The 27,625-nt window shown below is 36.8% G+C and overlaps 1 protein-coding gene across 5 annotated transcripts; it reads left to right on the top strand.

The window, feature by feature from the left end:
- The first annotated feature begins 1,762 nt into the window (after window positions 1-1,762).
- Window positions 1,763-27,625, top strand: Rnf20 (ring finger protein 20). 5 transcript variants are annotated; one of them, XM_015492246.2, is made up of 20 exons: window positions 1,763-1,815; window positions 2,898-3,052; window positions 8,436-8,603; window positions 8,717-8,864; window positions 8,987-9,169; window positions 12,000-12,118; window positions 14,089-14,235; window positions 14,409-14,486; window positions 14,570-14,689; window positions 17,644-17,823; window positions 19,077-19,212; window positions 19,560-19,681; window positions 19,799-20,169; window positions 21,318-21,435; window positions 21,960-22,109; window positions 23,903-24,115; window positions 25,071-25,196; window positions 25,363-25,503; window positions 26,176-26,277; window positions 26,522-27,625. In XM_015492246.2, exons 2-20 carry the CDS (start codon window positions 2,924-2,926, stop codon window positions 26,696-26,698), a joined length of 2,928 nt encoding a protein of 975 aa, XP_015347732.1. In that variant the 5' UTR covers window positions 1,763-1,815; window positions 2,898-2,923; the 3' UTR covers window positions 26,699-27,625. The 5 variants fall into 5 exon arrangements, with proteins under 5 accessions (XP_015347732.1, XP_015347731.1, XP_048639244.1 ...); XM_015492245.2 differs by having other exon boundaries at window positions 1,771-2,181; XM_048783287.1 differs by having other exon boundaries at window positions 1,800-1,845.

Below are 27,625 nucleotides of genomic sequence, written 5' to 3'. Positions count from 1 at the left end.
ACTTCCTCTGAGTCATACAGAATCAAGGAAGATAGGCAGATACTTGAGTAAAATCCTGGTTCTGTTCTGAACCAGAAGGTGAGAGATGGGAAATAGATGCTGAGTAGGCAACCAATAATGCCTACTGAACACTTACCTATTATCAGTGATGGATTTATCACAACACAGAGGTGATGATATGTAAATGAAACACAACTAGTACCAGAGAACTGATTAGGAATAGTAGAGATTATGGCAAACAGAAACAAGAACCAGTTAATAAAGGGAGCTTCTATTTTGCTGTAAGTAATGTGACCATGCAAAAACATAACCTTTGTGTTAGTAGATTTTCAGCAGCTGCAAGAGAAGTTGATAATCTGGATTTTTATGTAAAATAACTATATTTTAAATGTCAACAACTACGTCAGTTTTTGTTCTTGTTTTTAATCATAGGAATAGTTAATACTGTTTAAAGTATATCTGTTGGCCAAATATACTCTGTGAACTTCCAGTTTGTAAACTCCAGGTTAGAAGCATCATTGATAGCCATTTAGTAGTCCTGTGGATTTGCAAGGCTTGCCAAGAGTAGAAGAGCCAAAGGAGAGTGATCAAAATGAGTGTCATTATCTTATACAGTACTTTTCAATAGATGGCTCAAATACAATTCTCAGGCTTCTGCTTCACCAAAGGAAATGTAACTCCATTTATAGCTACAATTAAGTTTTTCTAGGCTAGGCAAGGTATTCTGGTATCAAACACCACAAAAACGTGTTTTCTGCTTTTTTCACTTCATGCACAGGTAAGACCTCTCAGATGCCGTGTCTTACCAAAATGTCTTCAAACTACCAGAAATTCAGCGTGGAAGCGTGGATACTCCAGTGTAGCAGTCCATTAGCTCGCAGTACTTACACAGAAATCCAGCGTGAAATACGTTTGCTTTTCTCCAAACATGACAACATTTATATTTTTAAAAAAGGTACAGCAATCATTCTTCCATTTCTGGACTCTTATTTAATGTCATTGGGTACTTTTTCAGAGTTTTTGGAGGCATACAACGTTTTATTGATAGGTTAGATTGATTACCTTCCTATCATTAAGACATTTAGTTTAACTGAACGGAAAATAGCAGTGTATCATTAACTAAAAAAGAAAAAAATATCAATGCTAATTAGCTTAAGAGACTAATATTGAGGTCAGAGACTATTCATTGAGATGCGCTTATCCTTCTCCTGGTCAATTTCTTGTCCCCCAAAAGTACAAGAGCTGTCAACACGTTAGAATCTAGAGGGTATGATGGGATGGGATGACAGCCAAAATTCCCCAGGTGATTCTTATGTGTAGGCAACACTGAATAGTTTCCCGTAATAAAAATCTACAAGACCCTAATCCATCAAATCCTTTAGATTTTCCCCAGAAGGCTTAATTTCAGCAATGTCAAAAGCTTCTGACACACGTTTTCCAAAGGTGTCTCAGGCTACTGCTCCTCTGCCCGGAGATTGACAGGACCATTAGCCAATCGGCAGGCGGAACGAGTTTCGGGGAAAAAATTGGCAATAGAACAAGATACTTTATCTCAGCAGAAAAGCAAGGCCAACAAGACAACAAAAGTCAAGGGCTCCCGGCGCGCTAAGGAGGCCTGCGTATCTCGGGAGGTCTTAGCTTCTAGGGGCTCTTGTTCCTAGGAGGCGGTGCTTACGCAGGTTGCCAGGCACCCTCACGCGTCACTTCCTCCCGCTGGAGCTCACCCGGTTGAAGCAACTTCCTCTTTTTTTTCCCTTCTTCCTCTTCCTGACCCCTCCTGCCGGAAGCTGGTTTCTTCTTCGGCGCGGGTCAGAGGTGAGGGATGGGCGGCCTGCGCGGGCCTAGGTGAATAACTGCCCGGAGGTGTGTTCCCTGTGGCGCGAGTTTAAGAAGCCGGCTTAGGTCTCTGCTGTGTGCCTTGGCGAAACTCCGCCCTCTTGGTCTTCGGGCCTACAGTTAGCGCTGGGTCCTGGGCCCCCTGCAATAGCCGCCCTTGCCCTGCTGCCTCCTCTTTCCAGGCGAGGCCCGACTCAGTTTGCTGCCACCGATACCCTTCTCCTGAGCTCGAATTGGAAGGAAAGCAGTCTGTAGTCTCGGTGATGGCAGGGTTGCTTCCTGAAGTAGCGAAAGTGCCTTAGCGTCCCTTCCGCCTCCTTTGAGCTCCGAAACTCTGGAAATAAGGTAGGGCAGATGAAAAATGTGTGTGTCGGTTGTACAGGTGAGGAAACCAACCGGCACCTTTTGGTGAACTCAAGCTTTTTAAGGCAAAACACGGTTCCCCAAGAGGAAGAACTGGAATTCGTACCGGGTCTAATTTCCTTATTTGGAAATAGGGGGAAAACTGCAAATATTACAGGGAGAGCTGGAGTTTTTGAGTGAGAGGTTTGTGTTCAGCATTATTTCTCTTTGTGATCGCATCACTTGTTCCTTATAATAGGCGTGGGCAGTACGTGTGGTTATTTCTGGCTTAGGAAACTGAGGTTCAGAGATGATTACTGACTTGTCCATTATTAATGACTTAGTAGCCATTTCCCAGATCTCTTTCAGCTCTCTGATTCTAAACAGTATGGAACTAACTTCTGTCATCATCAAACTCTACATTTCTGGTTCTGGCATTTCAGGAAGTGTGATTGTTGAAATTTATTTGTAGTCTCTTCACTCTTTGCCCATTGTCTTATATCTTATTAACATCTTATTTAGAAACCTATAATGTCAATTCTTCCTCCATGTGTTATTTTTTTCTTTCTTAAAAGGAATTTGGAGGTGTTGTTGCTTTGTGTGTAATTAATTAATAGATCTAGGGTGACACGTAAATTTTTACATCATGCATGGTCTTTCTTTATTGTTATTCTCCTTGCATTATCTTATTTCAGTTTCTGCTCTTTTTTTCCCTCCAGAAAAACGGCTATCATCTTATGCCAAGATGTCAGGAATCGGAAATAAAAGAGCAGCTGGTGAGCCAGGCACATCCATGCCTCCAGAGAAGAAGGCAGCTGTTGAAGATTCAGGGACCACCGTGGAAACAATTAAGCTAGGGGGTGTCTCTTCAACGGTATGGCAAAACAATGCTATGAAAATATGCTTTTCTAATGTTGGTTGCAACCTGGAACAAAAAAATTTATGGAAGCCTTTTGGAAAAAGGAAAAGCCATTTGAAAAGAAGAGGGAAATAAAAGAGGTGAAGTGGGTGAAATGATATGGTGGTCAGTTCTAGAAGAGAGGTACACTGACATTTGTGTTTGTTTTCAAGATGTGTTTATGTTCTTTTGAGACTCTGATGCTTGACATAGCATTGGTTAAAGTTATTTAGCAGTGGGAATATAAATATTCATTTTTTAAGCACAGGAAAATTTCGTGCCAAGTTCTAAAAGATAGTGTAGTAAAACAAGTGAGTGTGGTGAAAAGTGAGAGTCTGAAGCCAAGTTGACTGAGGTTTATTCTCAGCTGCACTACTTTCTAGCTGCATGGCCTTATGTTATCCTTCCTTTGCCTCTGTTTCTTTGTGAAATGAATTTACAGTACTTGTCATGTTAGGTTGTAATGAGAGTCTTTGTTAAGTGTTACAACATTGCCTTCAACATAGTAAGTATACCTGAAAGTGAGCTATTTACGACTATTGTTGTACTAGATAATATAATGGGGAGTAAAATTGGTACTTTTCTTGCTCTTGTGGCAATGACAGTTTCATTGGAGTGTGTACACCAAAAACTCAGTAATATTATATATCTTAACAGATAAGAACTTAAAAGTTTTGAACTAGATCAAGATTCTGTATTTTGGAACTCAACCAGGAGATATGATGTTAAGGTGCCCTCCATTACTTATTTTTAAGGCTGAGGTCCTGAGAGGTTGATTCTTTACAGAGTCCAAAAAAAAAAAAAAGGAACATTTGTAGTAAATTGTTGATGAGGTGTCATCTCTGGAGCTCTCTGGGGTTAAAGTAGCGCATATTGCTGTCAGGAGATGATTCTTTCTAAACAATGCCTCACACCATGCACTCCAAACATATTTACTCAAAGGCATGTATTGAAATATTCAAATGTAAGTATCCATTGAGCATCTTATTGGCTGGATAGTGTGCTTTACATTGAGGATAGCCCCTAGACTGAAGTCATTTACATGGGAATAAACTGTTAAAATGGAGTGTGATGTATGCCATTGATAGAAATAAGCACATGCTCTAAGGGAAGCCCAGCACATATCCAGTTTGGAGTTTATCCAGAGGGCAGTTAAGAGCCATTGGAAGGTCTTTTTTTTTTTTTTTTTTTCATTTCTGGGGATTGAACACAGAGGTGCTTTACCACTGAGGTAAATCCCCAGTCCTTTTTATTTTGAGACAGGAGGGTCTTGCTAAATTGCTTAGGGCCTTGCTAAGTTATTGAGTCTGATCTTGAATTTGTGATATTCCTGCCTTGGCCTCCCAAGTCACTGGGCTTATAGGCATGCAATACCACGCCCTCCTGGAAGGTCTTAAATAGGGAAGTAACATGCTCTGACCTATGTTTGGAGGGGAACAAGGGTTACAATAAGAATTCAATTAGTAGAATTATTCCCTTGCTCCTTCTCATCCTCCATCTGCCACACCTGATAGCTAAACCTCTCCAAAGGTGGGGATCTGAGGCATGTATCCATTGGCTCCTGCCCATTAGTTGAAGGTTCCTATTGAAAGCAATGGCTCTTCCTGTGTGTATTTCAAAGTTGCTATAGTGAGCTAGCTGAGATTGTGGAATAGAAAAAACTATGACTGCAAAGTATGCTTAAAGTGGGACTACTAGCAGTATGAGTTGACTTTTCCACCATATATGTGCTGAAATCTGGCATGCTGACAAAACATGGAACAGAAGTATTTGCTACAGGAAGCCTGTGCTGGAATTCTAACAAGGGAACATGGTGTGGACCACCATGGAAGTAGCATTGACAAGATATGCTAGTGGAGTGGATGAGGCATATGAGAGCTAGAAGGGAATATCCCATAGGCTTTTGGAAGTAATGAAGATTTCTCTTATTTAGCTAAGTAGGGATATGAGAAGAATAGGTTTTTGGGAATCATGAGTTTGGTTTAGTTTTAAACATTTAGTAGAGGCAGTTAGATCACTAAGTAGATTGGTAGTTGGATATAGTAACCTGGATTCTGGAGAGAGGTCTGGGCTAACTGGGTTAAGGCTGTATATTTGGGAATCACCATTTTGGAAATGGTACTTAAATGAGATTAGAGACTCTCAAGCAATAAGCTTACATATTGAACAGGTGTAAGGTCAGGATCTTGGTGTACTGTGACATGTTTGCTTCAAGGAGATGAGAGGAATTAATTAAAGAGACAAAAAAAGAAAAAAGGGAACCAATAAAATGAGTTGTAAGGGAAACAAGTAAAGAGTGGGGTCCTATGTTTCAAAGAGTTGATCAGGTGTTGCTGATAGGTTGAGTAAGGGGAAGGATTGTGATATTATATATAGTAATCGTTCATTGGAGACTCAAAAGACCTATGTAGGTGCAGCAGTGGGGATGGATTGCAGTGTGATTAAGAAAATATAGAGGAGAGGCACTAGGGAAATGAGGGGGAGACAGTGTTTTGAAGGAGCATTATTCTAAAATAGGACAAATAAAATAAGGGCAGTAGCCAGAGAGAAATGGGAAATGGGATCAAGGAAAAGTTTTTGTTTGTTTTTTAAGATTTGTTATACTGTAGCATGTTTATCTATAGACAAAATTATTTGGTAGAAAGGATGAAATTGATGATATAGCAGAAAGAGGAGACAAGTTACAGGTATGATGGTCCTTGAGAAGGTGAGAGGGAATGGAATGGAATGGAATATACATATGGAGGAAATGGCCTTGACTAGGAACAGGGATGGCAAGAAAGAAGGCAGGGGATATGGGTTTGGATATAAATAGGTTGGCAGCTGTGGTTGTGGGAGGGAGGTATGGGTGTCCTCTTCTGATTGCTTCTATTTTTTTTCAGTGAAATCAAAAGCAAGACTCATCTGAGAGTGAGGATGGGGGAGGAAGAGACAGGAGAAGGTATGAAGTAGTCATCTTGAAAAGAGAATGGACCAGGGAGGTGTAGTTGAGTTGTTGGGCAGCACTGGGGCCCACTTGAATTTGTGAACATGAGCTTAGAGTGAAACCAGTCATCAGCATGGTATTCGTTATTTTTTTTTCCTAGTCACTTTCAGCTGCATGGCTAGGCTTAGTGTATGTGGAAAATAGGTTGTTACCAGGATTGGAGTTTTTACCAGAGAAATGTGATGAAGTAGCAAGGAAAGATAGAAGGTTTCTAAAAGGCAAATGACTGATCATGAGATTTAAGTCTGATTAAAAAAAAAAAAAGGAGGTGAGGAAGTGAGAGTAACAAAGGATTGGGAAAGGCATATGGATTGTAGATTCTAGTGAGGTTGAAGAATTGTTGGAGTTAGGAAATTGGAGTGAGCTGGAAAAAATAGGTACTATTTCTGAAGAGTGAGCTCATTGAGAACCTGCAGGTACAGCTAAAACTGAGAATAACTAGGGGAGCTGATCGCAGAGAGACCAGTGACTTGATATCCAGAAAGATCATCTATATGGGAATTGAACTGATTAGGAATTATGTCAGGAGTAGTTGTGTAGAAAGTGAGAGATAATAAGCTAGATGCTAAATCTTCGAGAAATGTGGGGACATGACTTGGGCATTTATAGATCAGTTCAACCATAGCCAGTGGCAAGTGGTAAAGAACAGTGGCATAAGCTGCAAAGCTATGTTTTATGGAGGCAGATGGGTTAATGGCTTGGGAATCGCAATGGAAAACAAGGTATCACCTGCCTCCAAGCCTCCAGAGGGAAACAGCCACAACTGGAGAAGCCTTCAGGGAAACGGTGTTCTCATCTAGGTTTCAGTGACAAGAGGGGGAAGATGATGTTCAGAGAAGAGGCTAAAGATACAGTTTATTAATACTATTAATAGTATTAATAAGCAGTGGGGAAACTATTGTCTGCTTTGACATGTCAAGAATGTTTTAACTAAATGAAAAGAGAAAAGTAGAACAAGAAATTGGTGCTCTAATAAGCAATTCTTGCTTTAAAATATTCATCCTAGTTATTCCTAGTTGAAAGAAAGAATGTAAGCATTTCCACATACTATTTCTTGGACTGTGATATTCCAAACTTTGTGTCCCCTCCCCAACCTGACTTAGGGCAGGAACTAGAGAGAGGTTAAAAGTATTGAGAGGGGTGTGGAATTACAAATGGGGTGAGATTTTTGCGCCAACAGAAGAGAAGGGATCCTGAGCACAAATAGAGGTTTTAAGAATGTGTGCTTTGGTTAGTGAGTTGTGTGATGAGTTATAGAAGTGAAGAATTCAGGAGTTTCAGAGCTGATGGATGATATATTTTTTTTTATTAGAAAAAGGAGATAAATCCATGTGTTTAGTGTGATATGAAAGAGGGTAGCATTTGATAAAGAGTTTTCTGTTGCTTTGATTGTAGAATGGGAGCTCATCTGTTAAAGAAATTTTTCTTCACAAATTATAAGATCTTTTCAGGTTAGGAATTCATTTTATAAAGTCACCAGTCTCCCTGGTTTAATGACTTCATCCGGAAGTCTTAGGAAACTGGCTATTGGAATGGAATAGTCAATTAATTCTGATTGGGGTTTGTTCACAGAGGTAGAATAAAAGAAAGGCAGAGAATGGAGGAGAAGAGTAGCCAGGTGTTTGAAGGAATGTTCTACAGAGTATACTTAGAATATGGGAGGTAGTAGAAACAAAAAGGGATTAAGAAGGAGAAAGAGAATTCAAATTCTGGAGGTCTAAATGAGATAAAAGAACTGGCATAATAGTGTAAGGACATGAGATACATGGAGAAATATGGTTTTATTCAGGGAATGGGAAGTTGGAATTTTAAGATTTCAGATGTAGCAGAGTTCTAGATAATGTCTGTGAGATTGTTTTGGGAATTCATGACTGAAGCACAGGGGAGGGTATAATCACTGAGTGAAGGAGTTCAAACTACTGACAGCCTAGATGCTAGAGAATCAGATGGTCTGTCCACATGTATGTTGAAGTCGCCAGATACATTGGCAGGGACTGGAATAGAGAAGGATGCAGGTGCTAAAGTCTTGAATGAATGAAGAGTGGTTCTTAAGGGATAGAAGACAGTGTTTATTGAAGTAGAGAATGATCTAACTGGATGGTGGAGCCTCACAGTAGCATCACTTTGTGGAGGTAGATGTGAATGGAATAATAAAAAAGTGTATGTGTTTGTTCTTTCCTCATGTCATCATACACCTATTCCTTTATCTTTCTTTTTTGCTTTTTCTTCTTATCTATTTATTGTAAGATATCTTTATAATGAATAGCTTTATTCCTAAGAAATAACTAATGAACTAATGTGAACTTGATGAGTTTAACATCTCATTTGTCTGATTTCTTTGTGGTAACTAATAATACTGGTTTCCTGGGGTAGGAGGAGTTAGACATTCGAACACTACAAACAAAAAATCGCAAGCTAGCAGAAATGCTCGATCAGCGTCAGGCCATCGAAGATGAACTTCGGGAGCACATTGAAAAACTAGAACGACGACAGGCCACTGATGATGCTTCACTGTTGATTGTCAATCGGTACTGGAGTCAGGTAGCTAACTTGTTTATTTGTTCAGATTTGCTTGAACATTTTAGCTCTTAGTACTCTTCGTTTCAAAAGTTGTGCCTTTTTCTATCTTCATAATTGTACATATGCTTCTCCAGTTCGATGAAAACATCCGTATCATCCTTAAACGTTATGATCTGGAGCAGGGTTTGGGAGACCTACTCACAGAAAGGAAAGCCCTTGTTGTGCCGGAACCAGAACCTGACTCTGATAGCAATCAGGAACGCAAAGATGACCGAGAGAGAGGTGAGTATTTATGATTGATTCTATCATTGCATGTTATCTTGGTTTTCAAATTTGAGCTTTACTTTGAAGCTCTCCTTTTGAGGGGAAAAATGGATTTTGATATTTTCCCCCTGTGTCCTCAGGGGAAGGGCAAGAGCCAGCTTTCTCTTTCCTTGCTACTTTGGCCAGCAGTTCCAGTGAAGAGATGGAGTCTCAGCTGCAGGAGCGTGTGGAGTCCTCCCGGCGAGCTGTGTCCCAGATTGTGACTGTTTATGATAAATTGCAAGAAAAAGTGGAGCTCTTATCCCGGAAACTAAACAGTGGAGGTGAGGCAAGATCCTGGAGACCAGAAGTAGTGGGAGGTGAATTAAGTCACCTTTGTGGAACTGCAGTATACCTTGATGGTAGAGCAGTTGCCTAGCATGTGCATGGCTTTGGGTTCAATTCTGAGCACCAAAACAGTAAAGGGAAGGAAAAAAAAGATAAGAAAAAGAACTCTCCTTTGCATGGTGATTTATAGTTTGCAAAATTACATATTTACTTTTTATTAAATTTTTTGGAATACTAGTCTTCATTACTGGTGATGCCATTACCATGTTATGCTAGTATTTTAAGAATGCCTCACATTTTGAGACACAGTCCTTCAACAAACTGAGGAAAAATCCCATTCTGATACTTTATATTAGATACTTTTATAAGTAGCAAAATTAATTTTGATTTAAGAGTCAGTTTTAATGTTTTTTGTTTTTAATGTTTTTAAAAAGAGTTGGCTGAGTTGGTTGTGAGATGATTTCTATGTTTAAAAAGGTAAAATAGAAAGGATATGGATGATGAAGTGTGTACTTAAATCACTATTTGGAATGCTCATGTTATTCAGTGTTAATATAGGAATTTATATTTGCATACTACAGTTAAGTGTTTGTGTAGGTAGTTTACATCTGTAGTCCTTTGTGACAAATAACTTGCTCAAATGCAAATAAAATGCCTTGATTTTATGTTTTTAGTAACAATCATTGTATAGTTGTAATACTTAACTATCCTGATTATCATTAAGATATTTAAACTTTTATCTCTGAGAGAAATAAACTGAATGTAGTGGAGTTGAACCTTTGGGTGGGCAAGTAAGAAGTACATTATTCTGTAAATTGTAAGGATACTATGGCTAAATGATCAGCAGAATTAAGAAGCATGAAAATGACTTGTGAAAATTCGGTCAGCGAAGGTTTCTTTAGTGTTTTTGTTAGTATGCGTATTTCTGGTTTTTTATTAGGATACATAGTGGGGAATGAATGGATATGAATCCTCCCTGTTACCTACTATAAAACAAGCTGTGTGTTACTTCTTTCTCCCTTGGTTCTAGTTGAAAAGTTAGAAGGTATTGTTAAATCTTAATAATGTGGGTAATTTACAGAGGTTATATTAATGTTGGATTTGATTTTAGAAATGGATATCAAGTAAATTAACTGCTGATTTGTAAAGGAACTAAAATGAATACTGTATCAAACGGTACTTTAAAATATTTTTTTAATGGCATGTGGTTTAAGATGGAGTTTAAGTTTAAAAATAAAAAATGCATTACAAATTATAAATAGCTGAACTATTTGTAACACTAAAGGAAATCACTATTGAGAAGCTGAACTTTCTAAGAGACAAAAATATATAAACTGTATTGTAGTATCAACTAACTTTTTGGAAATTCATTTTCCCCTCATTTTTGTTTAGTCCTTGATTCAAAAGGATTACATTTATGGCTTGTTTATTAATTCACTGCTTTAGTTTTCTGATCCCACTCTTTTTTTTTTTGGCTCTGCCCACAGAGATTCTTATTTAGTAGGTAGTATGGGGTGCCTCCTAGGGAAATGTCATTTTAAAAGTTCTGCCAGTGATTTTGATGGGCGATCTCAACCGCGCGACCAGCACGCTAGCTTCATCCTAGAGGTTCGTAGCATAGAAGTTAACTAGTGAGATCAAAATAAACACACAAACTCAATTTACCTTTTTCTTTGACCAGGTCTGAGATGGCTCTCCCCTCTGGCTCCTGCCTGGAGCCACCCGGTGGGGCAGCGAGGTTTACACAGACTAGCAGGAGAGAGAGAGGCAGGGCACGCCAGAGAGTGGCCTTTTATTGGGGAACAAGAAATTCAGGGGAAAATTCCATCCAATGAAGGTCGAGGGGGACAGCATTCCAAGGTCAGGGTCAGTGATTGGTCTCAGGGTCAATGGTCAGTCACACTCCCACACGGATGGGCTCTCGCACCTGGAAAGGGTGGGGATTAGTTCTGACACAGTTTGGCCAGAACGCCTCACACCCAATCAGGGAGGTGCCCAATCACATTCGAGAATGGCTTCCCACAGGGATCCTAGATTGAAAACCATGGAAACATATCATGTGACTAACTTGTTCCAAATTGTTTCTAAGAGTAATGGCAATAGGTGGCATGAGAAAGCACATGTTTTTTCTCTGTTATCTCTATGTAAAAAATGATGTGTATCTTGAGAATATCTGGTTCCATTGAATAAAGTTTGGATTTGAGCTGTAGTTGTGACATCTGAACATATGAACTGGTATAATAAGCTTTAAAGACTTACATACCTGCTTTGTAAATGATGGTGTACATTTTGGTTTTTGAACTTGAAGAGTGCCTCTAGCATAGTATTCCAGAATATGATGAGTGAGTCTACGATTTTATAGATGCTTGTTTGAAGATGGAAATTCTGCTCCCAACCCCCTTATCTCTCCAAACAAATTTTTCTTGTTAGTGTTAGTTAATAATAGGAATTTGTGATAGCTTTATAAAATAGAATTATATTGCTATTAATTCTGATACTGAGTAGAGATCTTGTCTTCAATTCTAAAATGTACTTTCCTGGGGGATTGTACCTTATCTGAATAAAACTACATAACCTCCATTTCTTAAGGCATTTTGACTTTATAGCAAGGGATGAGGTTAGGTGACCTTGACTATAATTTGATGGTTTTTTTAAATGAAGTCACCTAACCTCTGGGTACCTCATGTGTCACACAAGATGATTAAAAACTAGCATGCTTCTTGAAGTTCGAAGAAAATGAAGTGAGGTTAATGCTTTGGTGGAATACATGATTTTTAAAATTTGGCACTATAGATGCTAAACTAAAGTATAGTCCTTCTTCCTCAGATAATCTGATAGTAGACGAAGCAGTACAGGAACTGAATTCCTTCCTCGTGCAAGAGAATATGAGGCTACAGGAACTGACAGACCTCCTTCAGGAGAAGCATTGCACCATGTCTCAGGAGGTATTTGATTAGAAAAAAGAGACACCTGTCTCTGTTGGCACTGGCATATATTGACTCAGAATTCTGAGCACTTCAAGTTACTTTACACTTAAAACCAATTTTAATATTGAAGAGCATGCATGGCAGGCATTCAGCTCTGAAAAATAACAATCTGAGGACAGGTTAAGGGAAGAAGAAAATAAGTGAATATTTTTCCTTGACTGTTACTATTTAAATAGACATAGGAGCTTCAGTCTTTGGGAAGAAATGCTGTCCTATAGGGTTTTGCGAAATGCAGGAAAAGTCCCAGACTCCAAATAATGGGTTACTCCAAATACAAAAGACTATGAACAATGTTATTAAGGAATGGCTTGATAAAATTCAACAGAGAATTGGACAGTAGGATCTAGTGCATTGATGGTGTCCTGGGAACTTGGGGAATGTGAGTTTTTAGTCTTTTTAGTCCAAACTTGTGCCATGATCAAACCATGCCAAAATTGGGCACTTAAAAGTCTCTTCTGATGTTCCTGATTATCATTTTGTTTTAGTTCAGATGATGTTCTACTGATATGTGGCCTACCTTGGTTTGGCCACTGAATTCTCATATGATGATTAGTAATTTCATAGTTACCATTTACTTAGTACGTAGTATTTAAACATTTTATGAATATCATCTCTAAGAGTAAAATAGCTTCCATTTTGCTGCTAAGGGAAACAAATTCAGAAGATTGACTGGTCTGAGAGTAGATAGAATGTGATTGAGCTGTGGTTTGAATGTAAATTTGTTTTATTTCAAAGCCCCATTTTTCATGTTTCCTAAACTCTGTGCTAAGGTCCATACAGGACTGGTTACATGAGAACCATCTGGTGAGTTTATTAATACATATGGTTCTCATAGAGCTTCTAAGGGGTTAAAGTATAGAAGCACTTACAAATAAATTGGAATATAGTAAGAAAATAAGAAAATGAAATACACATCTATGCCACCAAAATGGATAGTTCTTCCCTTTCCCAAATCTCAGATTACTAAATTGGAGGGCATGTAGTTTTGATCAACCCAGTTGATGTGCAAGATGGGTCTCATAGCTGGCTACTGATGCTGTCAGCTGTAGGCTTACCTTAGTTTCTCACTGGAATGCCTTCAGGTCACCTCTCTTGCATGGCAATCTCAGGGTAGTCGAAACCCTTAATGGCAGCTGACTTCTTCCAGTGAATGTTCTAAGAAAAATAAGCAAAACCTTCATGTTCTTTCTGACAGCCTTGACACTTTGTAGAGTTATTTCCACTGAGTCACTTAAGTTGATACTAATTTGTATATCAACAGATTTAAGGTGAAGGATCAAAGATCCCACCTCTTGATAGGACGGTCAGAGAATTTTGGGGCATGTTTTAAAACCATTCTGAAGAGTATGTATACATTAATGTGAACATGTAACACAATATTTGTGTCTTTATCATATCTGATTCTGGATTGTTCTGGGGTCACCTTAAAAAAGAATGAAAATTTTTCATTTTGTTTTTATATGAATTATCATTTGTGGAAAAGTGGGGAGAGAAAGTTGGGAGTAAATATAGTTATCTTTTTTGAATTTTCATTTTCTAAATTGTCTGATAAAAATGAAGAATATTGTCTTTTGTTTCTAAAAAAATACATATTTTCTAATGGATTTGTGGTCTGTTAAGGGGAATGGTGCTTTTCAGATGTAGAGAAAGTATTGAATTTATTTATTTTTGATTATTGAATCTTAAGTGGTCTTTTATGTGAGAGTTCTTACAGATTTCTACAGTTTTCATAATTGTAATTGGCTCATAACTGTTAAAATGAATCTGCAGCTTCATTTGTACACTCACTCATTGAAACATCTTTTCGTAATTATATAAGCATTGGTTAATTTTGTGGGATTTAGAACTTAAGCTACTGATGTAAGGTATTTCTTTTCTAATTTGGTCTCTTTTTGCTGTTTTTCTGAATGCCCATCTTTGGGATATAGTTTTCTAAGTTGCAGAGTAAAGTGGAGACAGCGGAGTCACGGGTATCTGTCCTGGAGTCTATGATTGATGATCTGCAGTGGGATATTGACAAAATTCGTAAGAGGGAACAGCGACTCAACCGACACTTGGCAGAAGTCCTAGAACGGGTCAGTGCTGTGTTGTTATGGTTTGGATACTAGAATCATTTTTAAGGAGTCTTTTCAGAAAGGATCAAGTTGGATAATGATGCTTGGGGGAAATAACTGATCCTTGAAAAGTACATTGCTTATCAGGCCAAAATTTAAGGTCACTTACTAAAGAATCTTTGTCTTCTCTATAGGTGAATTCAAAAGGCTATAAGGTATATGGAGCAGGAAGCAGTCTCTATGGTGGCACAATCACTATCAATGCCCGGAAGGTAAAGTCAGTGACCCACTTAGGGAGCAGTGTTTGACCTGGTGTTAGGTCTTATTCTCATTTGCTATTTCTCTGCTTCTCCAGTTTGAGGAAATGAATGCAGAGCTTGAAGAGAACAAAGAGTTGGCCCAGAACCGTCACTGTGAGCTGGAGAAACTTCGGCAAGACTTTGAGGAGGTCACTACCCAGAATGAGAAGTTGAAGGTAGGAGGCATATCTCTGAAAAGCAGTAAAACCAGACCAACTCATGTGTACGTGTGTGTGTGTACATGTGTGTGTACGTGTATATATATGAGTACACACACACACATATATATATGAGTACACATACATACACTGTACATGTGTGTGTGTGTGTACTCATATATATATATATATGAGTACACACACACACACATACACTTGTGAACCTGCATAATTTACTAGCGAAAAGAGGAATGTATTTCACAAAATTCAACATTTCTTCATGATAAAAACTCTAAACAAATTAGGTATAGAAGAAACATACCTCAACATAGTAAAGGCCAGATATTATAAGTCCATAATTAGCTTCATACTCAATGGACAAAAGTTGAAAGTTTTTCATATAAGATTTGGAACAAAATAAAGGTGGCCAGTTTCACCATTTTTACTCAACATGGTACTGGAAGTCCTAGCAAGAGCAGTTAGGCAATAAGAAATAAAAGGCCTTTTCTGGTTGTGGTGGTGCATACCTATAATCCCATGGGAGGATTGGGAGGCTGAGGCAGGAGGATTCCAAGTGTGAGGCCAGCCTCAGCGACTTAGTGAGACCCTGTCTTAAAGAAAGCCAGTGTGTATGTGTGGGCCAGGAGAGTGCAGGGATTGTAGATCAGTGGTACAGTGACCCTGGGTTCAATCTCCAATTTCTAGTCCCATGAGGTGTAGTAAAAGGCCTTCAGATTGGAAAGGAAGAATTAATGTCTGCTTCTAGATGATATCATCTTTTAAATAGAAAACCCTGAAGACTTTATCAAGAAAACTGTAAGAGCTATAAACAAGTTTAGTAAAGTTGCAGGAATCAAACTCAATATATAAAAATCCATTGTTTTAGTCAGCTTTTTAGCTGCTATAACCAGAAAGATCTGATAAGAACAATTAGAGGAAGAAAAGTTTATTTTGGGACTCATGTTTCAGAGGTCTCAGTCCATAGATGGCTGACTCCATTCCTCAGGTCCTCCTGTAAGGCAGAACATTATGACAAAAGTGTGTGGTGGAAGATAACAACTGGGGACATGGCACCAGGAAGCAAACCAAGTGTTTGCTTGCCAGAGACAAAATATTTGCCCCAAAGGTATGCCCTTCAGTGACCCATCTTCTCAAGCCATACCCTGTCTGCCTACAGTTGACACCCACTTAATCCCTATTAGGGGATTAATGCAGTGATTATGTTAAACCTTTCAGAACCTAATCATTTCACCTCTAAACTTTTTTGCATTTTCTCATGAGAGACTTTGGGAGACACCCAATATCTAAACCATAACAAGTTGTATTTCAATGAAAAGAAAGACTATGGAGACAATTTCATTTTATAATAGCATAAAAAATGTACTTAGGAATAATTCTGACCAAAGAGGTAGGAGATGTATGTTTACATTGAATGGATAAAGAAAATGTGGTATAGATACATCATGAAGTATTATTCAGAGTTAAAAAAGGAAACCATGTCATTTGTGACATCTGTGAACCTGGAGGACATTATACTAAATGAAACAGGCCAGCCACACAAAACAAATATTACATGATCTCCCTTATGTGTGGGATTAAAGAAGTGGAACTTACTTATACAAACTAAGTAGAATGGTGGTTACCAGGGGCTGGGAACTGGGGACAATGGGAAGATGTTGGTTTAAAGGTAAAAAGTTTCAGTTGTGCAAGGTAAATTCTGGAGATTAACTGTATAGCTTGGTGATTATAGTTGATAATTTTGTATTTTGTATTTGAAATGTACTGAGAGTGGATCTTAAATGCTCTTACTACAAAAAATGTAACTGAGATGATGGATATATTTATTAGCTTATCTGTGGCAGTCACTTCATAGTGAATACATTTATCAAAACATACACTCTAAATATATACAATCTATTTGTTGATTGTACCTTAGTAAAACTGGGAGAAAAAAACCTAATTTACATATTTACCTATTATCTGCAACTTGCCTTGTTTTGAAAAAATTTAAAGCAACCTATAAAGATCGAAAGAGTAATCAGGGTGTTCTAATTTAGGAATTATTGAGGAAAATGAAGAGGGTAAAATAGAGTGAGAATTTAAAATAGATGTTAAATTGAGCCTTTATAAGGTGTATAAAAGAAACATGTTTAGACTGTGGAGGATAGGCATTCACGTGTCATTTTTTGCCAAAGGCAGGCCACAGATTTGGCTCTGTAGTTTCTTGCTGCCAAAACAAAGGCAGAAACATCCTGTTGGTTTTCAAACCTGCCCATTAGAATTTTCCCTCTTCACCCTCTTAGGGGAAGAAAGAAGATTCTGGAAGTTTTTCTTATACCTCTTTCAACCATAGCCATCTGTTTTTTATAATTTAATTTGTTTCAGGGTTAATAAGAATAAAGATGTTTGAACTGAAGAAACAAAACAAGTTAAATTAATGAAATTGTTTGGCTAATTAAAGCAAATAGTTGCTTAAGTGAATAATTGTTTTTGCTACCATGGAATTAAAAAAAAATTTTTTTTTCTATCACTGGGGATTGAATCCAGGGCCTCATGCATACTAGGTAAGTACTCTACCACTGAGCTATATCCCTAGCCCTTATTTTTGTTACCATGTCAGAAATATTTCTCTGTGACTATAAAGAGAAGAGGTTAGTGACTAGGATACTTAACTATGTTTTTAAAGGAACCATCTTGGCAGATTTCATAGGACCCTTCTGGTAGCTCTTCTTCTATCTTTGGATCTAGATTGAAACAATGTAAGACACATATCAAACAGTCCTGAGTGATCTATAATTTGGGATAGATTTTACAAAAAGAAAGGGGAGATAGAATTCATAATCTTCATAATAATTGTTTCACTTTTGCAGGACCTTCAGTGAGTTTGGTGATTTATTTTCTATATATCTAGCATCTTGCTCACATGTGCTAGATTGTGCTTCTGACTTGAATTTCCTTTGGGTCCTTCTAAGGTGGAATTGCGGAGTGCAGTGGAGGAGGTGGTTAAGGAAACTCCAGAATATCGTTGCATGCAGTCACAGTTCTCTGTTCTGTACAATGAGAGCCTACAGTTGAAAGCTCACTTGGATGAGGCTCGGACCCTGCTTCATGGCACCAGGGGAACCCACCAGCGCCAGGTTGAACTCATTGAGGTAACAGCGCTGCTTTGTTTTCTGTAATATATGTTTTTCTACCTCATTAAGTGTCATAGGTTTGCTCTCTCTTATGCAGTTAATCTCTCATCCATTCAGCAAACATGTATAGAATGACTATTGATCTCCATTAGATGGTGGGCATATAAAGATGAGGTAACAGAATTCCTGTCTTTAAAGATCGTATAGTCCCCTGGGAGAATAGTATCCATTCATTTGCAATGTGTACAATAGCAGCATATCTAAAAGGTGCAGTGATGGAGGAGACAGAGCATATGATTTGACTGTGGAACCTTCTTGATTCTACTTGAGACGGTGAAGTGCAAATCTTAAAGATATTTAACTTTAACTTTACTTGTAGTTAAAAGTAGGAGTATATTCCCAGCAGTGAGATCAGCATGTATGAGAATGTGAAAGAGCATGGCAAATAGTTTCAGATGGCTGGAGCTTATGTGTATGAGGAAGCCATGGGTGGAAACTTTTGTTTATATGTTCTTTTTTTTTTTTTTTTTACCATATTCCTTAAAATAATGTTTTTAATAGTTGGTTTTATTATATATGTCAGCCAAATTAATTACTACTACTTTATAGATTTTTATATATTGTTTTATGGTTGAGGTCTCTAACTAAATTATAATATTTTCATAGATGAAGCCCATTTCCTTTCTTTCTTCACTATGCTGCCAGTTTCTAAATTAATGTTTTAAAGCTATCTAACGTTATTGGAAGTGGAAATATTCTGAGTAACCCATTTTTTTCCATATCATATTCTTTTTTCTTTTTAAATCGTGTAGGTCAAATTTAGGAGACAAAATAATAGGATGTGATATTTCCATGTATATATATATATATATTTATATTTGGTTGTAGATGGACACAATACTTTTATTTTGTTTATGTAGTTTTTTTTTTATGTGGTGCTTGGGATCAAACCCAGTGCCTCGTGTGCTAGGCAAATGCTCTACCACTGAGCTACAACCTCAGCCATATTTCCACTTTTTTTTTTTTTGGTACCAGGGATTGTACTCAGGCACTAGACTGCTGAGCCACATCCCCAGCCTTATTTTGTATTTTTTTATTTAGAGACAGGGTCTCACTGAGTTGCTTAGAGCCTCATTTTTGCTGAGGCTGACTTTGAACTCATGATCCTCCTGCCTCAGCCTCCCTCCCGCTGGGTTACTGGTGTGCACCACCACATCCAGCTTTCCACATTTTGATAAGAATTTTTGACTGTTTCCTTTTTCTGTGTGTAGCGAGATGAGGTTAGTCTTCATAAGAAGCTGAGAACTGAAGTGATCCAGCTAGAAGATACACTGGCTCAGGTCCGCAAGGAATATGAAATGCTGAGGATAGAATTTGAGCAGACCCTTGCTGCCAATGAACAAGCAGGTATATAATTATTTTTGCTCCACCCTGCAGTTTTGTCTGTAAATTTATAAAGGCCTTTCTTGAAAGACACAACTTGGTCCCAGGATTTGTTAATACTAATTTCAACTCAGAAGTCCTAAAGTAACTTAAATAAATCCTGTGATTCCTTTTGACACACAGCCCAAGTATTTTTTTTTTTTTTTAACTAATTGACCAGTTTCATTTTCACTTTCTGAGAAAGAATATTTCTTATGGTTATTCTCTCTGTTTTTCAGAGCATCCTCATGTGTTCTGTGTTCTTCATTTTTTCTCCTTTTGCCTTTACCCTCATTACAGTTTCTCTTAACATTGCTATTGCTATGTTTAAGGTCCTATAAACCGGGAAATGCGCCACCTCATCAGTAGCCTCCAGAATCACAATCACCAGCTGAAAGGGGAGGTCCTAAGGTATAAACGGAAGTTGAGAGAAGCCCAATCTGATCTGAACAAGGTAAGGAGGAATAGAATAAGTATCACTAGCTATTAAGTTTGTGAAGCTTTTTGAGTGAGGTGAGAAATGTGGCTATCATAAGTGATATGTGTCTTTCCTTTTTTTCTGTTTATGCAGACACGTCTGCGCAGTGGCAGTGCCCTCCTGCAGTCTCAGTCTAGTACAGAGGATGCCAAGGATGAACCTGCAGAGTTAAAACAAGATTCTGAGGACTTACCCACCCAGTCCTCAGCACTGAAAACCTCTCAGGAGGATGTCAATGAAATTAAATCCAAACGGGATGAGGAAGAGCGAGAACGAGAAAGGAGGGAGAAAGAAAGGGAGCGAGAAAGAGAACGAGAGAAGGAAAAGGAGAGAGAGCGAGAGAAGCAGAAACTGAAAGAATCAGAAAAAGAAAGAGATTCTGCTAAGGATAAGGAAAAAGGAAAACATGATGATGGAAGGAAAAAGGAAGCAGAAATTATCAAACAATTGAAGATTGAACTCAAGTGAGACCAATATGGTGACTATTTCTGACTCAGAACCTTAAGGTTCAGACATCAAGAATGAAATGAAATGTTTGGTTGATGGTAGAACCTGTCTGATCATTCTAATATTTTAGATGTAACTAAATGTACCAATTAATGTGGTCTCAATTCGATCAAGAGTGGCCTCCCTGGCTATTGTGCAGTTTAGTTGAGTGGTTAAATAACAATAAACCCTGTAGTTTGGTCCTTCATTAATGTGAAGAGAAGGGATATCATAATGCAGCAACACACTTGAGAATCGTTCTAAATAATTATATTTAAGTGATTGCTGGCATTAATTGTAGTTTAAATTATACTAAATGGAGTATACATTGCTGTTGTAACTTAAACAGTATCTGATTTCTTGACAAACTAGTTTGTTGGTATGCCAGATCATAGTAAGAGATTTCTTAGAAGATTTATTTCTACAGCAATTGAAATAGTGAGATAGATCACCTTCAAATATTGGTGTCTTCCCCACCTAACTAATAATTTATCTGGCAATACATTTAGCTCTCCAGTTTCTGTGGTAGAGTCTTTGTTAATGTTTTAATTTGAGGGACCACTGTACTCAAAATACTTGGACTCAAGAGTAGTTAAAAGGTTTAGTAATTTAGTAAGAAGTGAAATGTTAGTGTTTAGTTGGTGGCTAATCAGGTATGAAGTCTAGGATTAGTTTATTTTAAACTTTCAAATTTTGTCCCTTTTTCTTCCTATTGATCTCTTTAACGTAAACATTTTTTTTATAAGTTGTCATATTAGAATCATCTTAGTGACTTATTTGAATACATCGTGGATCCCATTTCAATCCTATTGAGTCTCAGTTTTTAAGAGTGGGAACACAGAAGTTTGTCTAATGTAATAAATGTGACAAATCTTTATTTTAAAACTTTGTAGAGAATTTAAGGGAGAAATGGTTCATTTATACAACTTTTCTGTACTTCTCAACTATATTCAGAAGTCTACTGATATTCTGTATAATATTTTGTTTTTTAGTTACGACCTAGAATATTAAAAAGAAAAAAAGAAACAAAACCTTAAAATATTCTGCTCAATTCCAAATTCCCTTGCTCTGATATGGCCTTTGTTTTTTCATTCCTGTTCCCCTCCCTCTGCCACCTCTATCATAGGAAGGCACAAGAGAGCCAAAAGGAGATGAAATTGTTGCTAGATATGTACCGCTCTGCCCCGAAGGAACAGAGAGACAAAGTTCAACTAATGGCAGCAGAGAAGAAGTCTAAGGCAGAGGTAATCTAGTCTTCCTGTTAAAATTTGTCTTAGAGGTATTTAGCAACATTTTCTTATCAAAGACCATCTAAACTAGAGATTTTAAGATTCTCTGAAAGATAGTAAGATTTCAAAATTACTGGCATAGTAATAATTTAATAATAAGAAGTTTTAAAAATTTTTTATTCTCCGCTGAATGAATCATACTGTAGTTATTCTCTTTTTTCTGACTACTTTTTGGGAGGAAATTTTTTATACTTTTATTTGTTGAGGACTAAGGGGGGGAAAGGTTGATAAACTCTGTTATAATATTTATAGTTCTCAAAAATGTTGCTCATGAAATTGGGGAATGGCATGTTGTTAAAACAGTGTTGTGATGTGCCGTATTGGATCATTTTTCATTATTATTTATTTTTTTCCAGAATTCTGCAAAAATGGTCTTGTGGTATTTTCGGCCTTCCATCTTGCAAAGTGTTAATTGATTTTTTTTTTTTGAAAAAGAATTATAACTTAGTTTTTATTTTTATGTAATTTTTCTTCTATAGTTGGAAGATCTAAGGCAAAGACTCAAGGATCTAGAGGATAAGGAGAAGAAAGAAAACAAGAAAATGGCTGATGAGGATGCCTTGAGGAAGATTCGGGCAGTAGAAGAGCAGATTGAATACCTGCAGAAAAAACTGGCCATGGCCAAGCAGGTGGGCACACTTTCTTTATTTAATTGACTTTTTAAGTAAATGTTACTTGACAGGGAAGTTACTGCCAATGAAATTTGCTTTTATTCTAGTCATTTTTTTTCTTGTTAGTATTTTTTCTCCGTTTTTTTTTTGTTTGTTTGTTTTGTTTGTTTGTTTTTACATTGAAGACTTTCATTCCTGTATTATTTTCTGTGTTTGAGAGGCAGAAAAATTTATTTTTATTTTCAGATGGATTGTCAATTGTTTTAACTTCATTTATAAAGGATCTATTCTTTTTCTGCTTTTGTGGAATTAGGAGATATAATGAATATAAAATGAAAACGAGATATAATTTTTTTTATATATTATGATAGTAAATATATAAAACTAACAAAAATATGCTTCCCAATTAGGTTACAAAAAACTAACCAATATGTTGATTGTGGTTGTGGAATCTGTTTTTCTCATAAAGAATGCATTTATTTATTTTTAAAGTCCCAGGAAATTTTTATTAGCATTTGATAATAAAGATACACAAATGATGGGAAAAACCATATATCACTGTTCAGTATGCCCTCACTGTTTCCAAGAAATAGCAAAATGACAATAGTTTTAAGGATAACTGGATTATTAACATCAAGTTTCAATAGGTAGAATAGCTTGGGATATCAGAGAAAGAACTGAATAAAAATCCAGAAATAAACAAAAGTCCATGTGGGTATTTAATATACACTAACAATATAGTTTTAAATCATTAGGGAAAGGAAAGAATGTTAAATGTGGTGGGACAAAAATGAAATAATATTGGAAAAAAGTTGTATACATACTTGAACACTATGCTAAGATGATTTCCAAATGGATCCAAGATATCATATTAAAAAGATAAATCCGGGGCTCCGATTGTAGCTCAGTGGTTGAGTGCTTGTCTGGCATATGTGAGGCACTAGGTTCCGTCCTCAGCACCACATAAAAAAATAAAGTGAAGATGATGTTGTCCATCTAGAACTAAAAAAAGTATTAAAAAAAAAAAAAGAGAGAGATAAATCTACCAAAGAATAAGAGGAAAACAGGTAAATTTTGTAACTATTAAGGAAAGTCCAGAACACGTGAAAGGAAAATTGATAATTTTGAGTTATGACAAAAAAGAAGACACAAAAATTGTAAATGGCAAAAACATTGTTACTAAAGCCAACAGATCAAATGAGAAAAAGGAAAAAAAAAAATACTTTTATCTCTTATCACAAAAGGACTTATCTTTCTAATACATATTTTAAAAGATTCTGAAAAATAATAGGGGAAAAAAACCAACAACCCAGTAGAAGAATAGGCAAAAGATATTAATGGTTCACAGAAAGAAACTCAGATTGCTTTAGTCTTAATTAAAATGAGACAAATGTAAATTAAAGCTATTGTTAGGTACCATATATCACCTAGCTGAAAATTCTGTAGATTAAATTCAGTATTATAAGTTGTGGAAAATTATGAGAAAATGTGAGGCTTTATGATAGAAATTTTTTTTTTTTAAACCCAAGTGCTACTTGATAAGTTTGCTAGATTAAGGTATGTGTAGTTATTATTTGCTTTCCTGGCTTAAGTACAGACCAACTAATGAATATCAGACCAAAAGTTGGTGCCAGTGATTTCAAGTAATAGGGCTTCTTCTGTATTTTCAGGGAACTTAGTTACAACACAAAGCTTAAGTTTAGTCTTAAGCTAAGTCTGTCTCTGTCACTAAGTTAACAGTGGGAAAGTTTAATTTCCTATGTTCATTGTTTGGAGTTAGAACATTCTCCTTATAAGATTTCTCATTTTAGGAAGAAGAAGCTCTGCTCTCTGAGATGGATGTCACAGGCCAAGCCTTTGAAGACATGCAGGAACAAAATATCCGTTTGATGCAGCAGTTGCGAGAAAAGGATGATGCAAATTTTAAACTCATGTCAGAGCGTATCAAGTCTAATCAGATCCATAAATTACTCAAAGAAGAGAAGGAGGAACTGGCAGACCAGGTTTTGACTCTGAAGACTCAGGTAATTAGGATGAGTGGAGTTTTCCATTCTGTTGATGTAAGATGCTTTCAGTATGAAGATACCTGTCAAATGGTCATTGTGGCATTTTGAATGATGTTAAAAAATCCCCTGCAAACCAAGTGTCTATTATTAGGGCACAGGTAAATAAATTTTACATGTCTACAAAGGAGTACAATATAACTGTTAAAAGCACATGAATTTGCTGATGTGGATAAATTTTTAAAATCTATCAAGTGATTTATTTTCTCTTTTGTATTAAAATGTGTGTATGAGTGTGTGCTTTTAAAATTTCTGGAAGCCTACAGGGAAGCTGTCAGAGTGCTTACCTAGCTACCTCTGGATTTTGAGTTTGTGGGTGAAAGGTTCTGAAGTGGATGTGTGATTTTACATCCTTTAATCTTATTTAATTCTACTTTATGCATTAATTTCAAGAAAAAGACTACATTAGAATCTCTAGTTATTCTGAGAGAGAGGAATGGTTGAACTTTTATTTGAGCTAAAATTTATATGTTCTAGTAGGAATTGTCAGGTTTTGAGGACTAGTATGGCTGCAGAAGATCAATATCTGTAAGTGTAATTTTATCTATTCTTGGCAATTTGGAAAAGAATTGCTAAGATTCTTTAAAAGACTTTTAGTGGTTTCAGAGACTCTTATTTAAATCTCATCAGTATTTTATATCAATGTGAAGTCTTTAATAATAATAAGTCTTGATTTTTTTTTTTTTTAACCTCGATAGTGGGGATTGGACCAGAGCTTTGAGCATGCTATGTCAGCACTCCTGCATAGCAGTTTACCTCCCTAGCCCTCTTGGATATATTTTGAAGGGTTCATGGATATAATGAGTAATAGTTTGTTTCTAACATACTATATATTTCATGGACTATGAATTAAGAAAGCATAGCCAGTTTTATTTTTCTTCCTGTTTATGTTAATGTCTGATTTTCTCCTCCAAAGGTTGATGCCCAGTTACAGGTAGTAAGGAAACTGGAAGAGAAGGAGCATTTATTGCAAAGCAACATTGGCACAGGGGAGAAGGAGCTGGGTCTTAGGACCCAAGCCTTGGAGATGAATAAACGTAAGGTATGATGGATTATTTTGTAATCTCAAGTGAGGTCCATCTTGAGAAGCAAGTGTGTATAACCTGGATGAAATTTTAAGTCCACTTCATTCCTTGAACTTAGGTTAACATTTTGCCTTGCTTGAAATCAGGGGTGATAGGATGATGTTATTTGTATATCTCACACAGGCAATGGAGGCAGCCCAACTTGCAGATGATCTCAAAGCACAACTTGAGTTGGCGCAGAAGAAGCTCCATGATTTTCAGGATGAGATTGTGGAGAACAGTGTCACCAAAGAAAAAGATATGTTCAATTTCAAACGAGCCCAGGTAAGAGCAATTCTCTTTTCCTTACATTTCAACTTTTAGGTGTTTTCTGAGGTCTGAAGTGACCATGAGATGAGCCATTAGTTTAATGTATATTATTTCCAACTAGACTGTAAGTTCCTTGTGGCAGAAGACTGAGTTTGTTTTCTTCAGCGTCATATTCCCAAAGCCTATTATGTCCACCAGCTAATCAGCATAAAATAAATATTTATTAGTTGTGTGAACTAGTGAATTTTTAAAGTAGCATATCAACATGAAATTTTAAAGTTCTCTAATTTTTCTATTTTTTGTCATGTTATCTATTTTTCATGATTTTTTTCTATCCTTATCCACAAGCTATAAATTATTTTAATTCCATTCTACCCTTACCTTAAAACCAGTTGCCACAAAATAAGATGGCCTATTTTGTAAATTGTTAGATTATGTTTTCACAGGACTGAATTGACAGTAATTGAAATAACTAATTTGGGGATATGGTTATGGTTGTCTTTTCTGAAACAAAAGAAAATATCTTACCCTTTGCAGTTCTCTGTATTCCTAAATATAAATTGGACATGAAAGAACAAAAGGTCCTTTCTTTCTATGTCAGCAAGTTCAAGTTGTAGGAAATATTTTCTCAAAAACAGCAGGTATGTCTGAGGAAATGGGTCTAATGGGTCTGCTATCTTGCCATAGGAGGACATCTCAAGACTTCGAAGGAAGCTGGAGACCACAAAGAAACCAGATAATGTGCCCAAGTGTGATGAGATTCTGATGGAGGAAATTAAGGATTATAAGGTTAGAAATACTGCCTCAGTGATTTCTTTGATTTTGGTTAAAATCTGAAGTGGTCTACGATATATTGGGGGAATAAACACTGAACTTCTTTACATGAAGGTAACCAGACAGTGGTTTATTTTAAGTGGCGGTGGGGGAGTGGTACTCTTGTTCTAGTTCTTTGTGGTTGGTTGGTTTATATATGATAGTCATTTGGTTCTTAAACCTTTATGGTTATTCAGACTCTGATTTCCTTCTGTTTTAGGCTCGTCTGACCTGTCCATGCTGTAATATGCGCAAAAAGGATGCTGTACTTACCAAGTGTTTTCATGTTTTCTGCTTTGAGTGTGTGAAAACACGCTATGACACCCGTCAGCGCAAATGTCCCAAGTGTAATGCTGCTTTTGGTGCCAATGATTTTCATCGCATCTACATTGGTTGATTCAAGTCAAGAGAAGAAGAGGAGCTGGCTAGACAGGCACTTATTCATTAACCACCAAACCTCTACCTCTTCTCACCTTGACAGTTTATCTGTCAACTCCCATTCCTCCATAGACTTTACGTCCAGGCTCTCTGCTCAAATAGCTAGATGACTTTAGGGGAAAGGATTGGTAAATGCAAGCCTTGGGTTATAGAATGAATTAGAAACAAATGAAGAAACAGTTGACTCATATTTGACCCATATTTGTCTTGCCTATCAGCTTTATTTCCAGCTTTTAGACTTTTCAACATTTTTGGGCAGAGGTGGGCCCATTGTATCATCTTGTATTATGCATTCCTCCAAAAGAAATCAAGTTAGTATTTTTGACAAGGAGAAAGGAACAAAGACTGGAAATGTGTTATTTTGAGGGAGTGGCCTTTAAGAAATAAGCTATCTGTGGGCACACACTTTTCTTAATTTGGGTAGTTAACTTTTTCTAAACTTGAATTATAAAATGATATAATTGCTCTATTCTTTCCTGGATGGTTTGAAACCTTAATGAAATTATATCCAGGATAATTTAGTCCATTTCCCATTTACTTGCAAAATAACTTTTAAGGTCAGCTGGCTTTCTTACTAAATTATTTAAGTTTCAAATGTTCAACATCTAAAAGTCTAAATTTCTTAAGGCCAGAATAATTCAAGTAATATAGACACTTTTGCCTTCTAATGAAATAAAAATTGGAGATGAGGAATAGAATTGAAGTGGTAAAGAGACCTTCTGGGTACTCTGGGAAATTGATACAGAGAGGCTTTGGTGAGCTATGAATTTACTCTCATCCTCCTCTCAATAGGGGTTTTGTGAGCCCTATTTTCCAGAAGATTCTGTATAATCTTTCTGTAGGACTTTGTACTCTACAAGCTTCAATTAAAGCAGGATTCAGTTTA

Source organism: Marmota marmota, unplaced genomic scaffold (genome assembly GCF_001458135.2).
Source record: "Marmota marmota marmota unplaced genomic scaffold, marMar, whole genome shotgun sequence".
Classification (NCBI taxonomy): Eukaryota; Metazoa; Chordata; class Mammalia; order Rodentia; family Sciuridae; genus Marmota; species Marmota marmota.
Note: the sequence above shows the minus strand (reverse complement) of the source record. Positions and strands in the feature narration are given on the sequence as shown.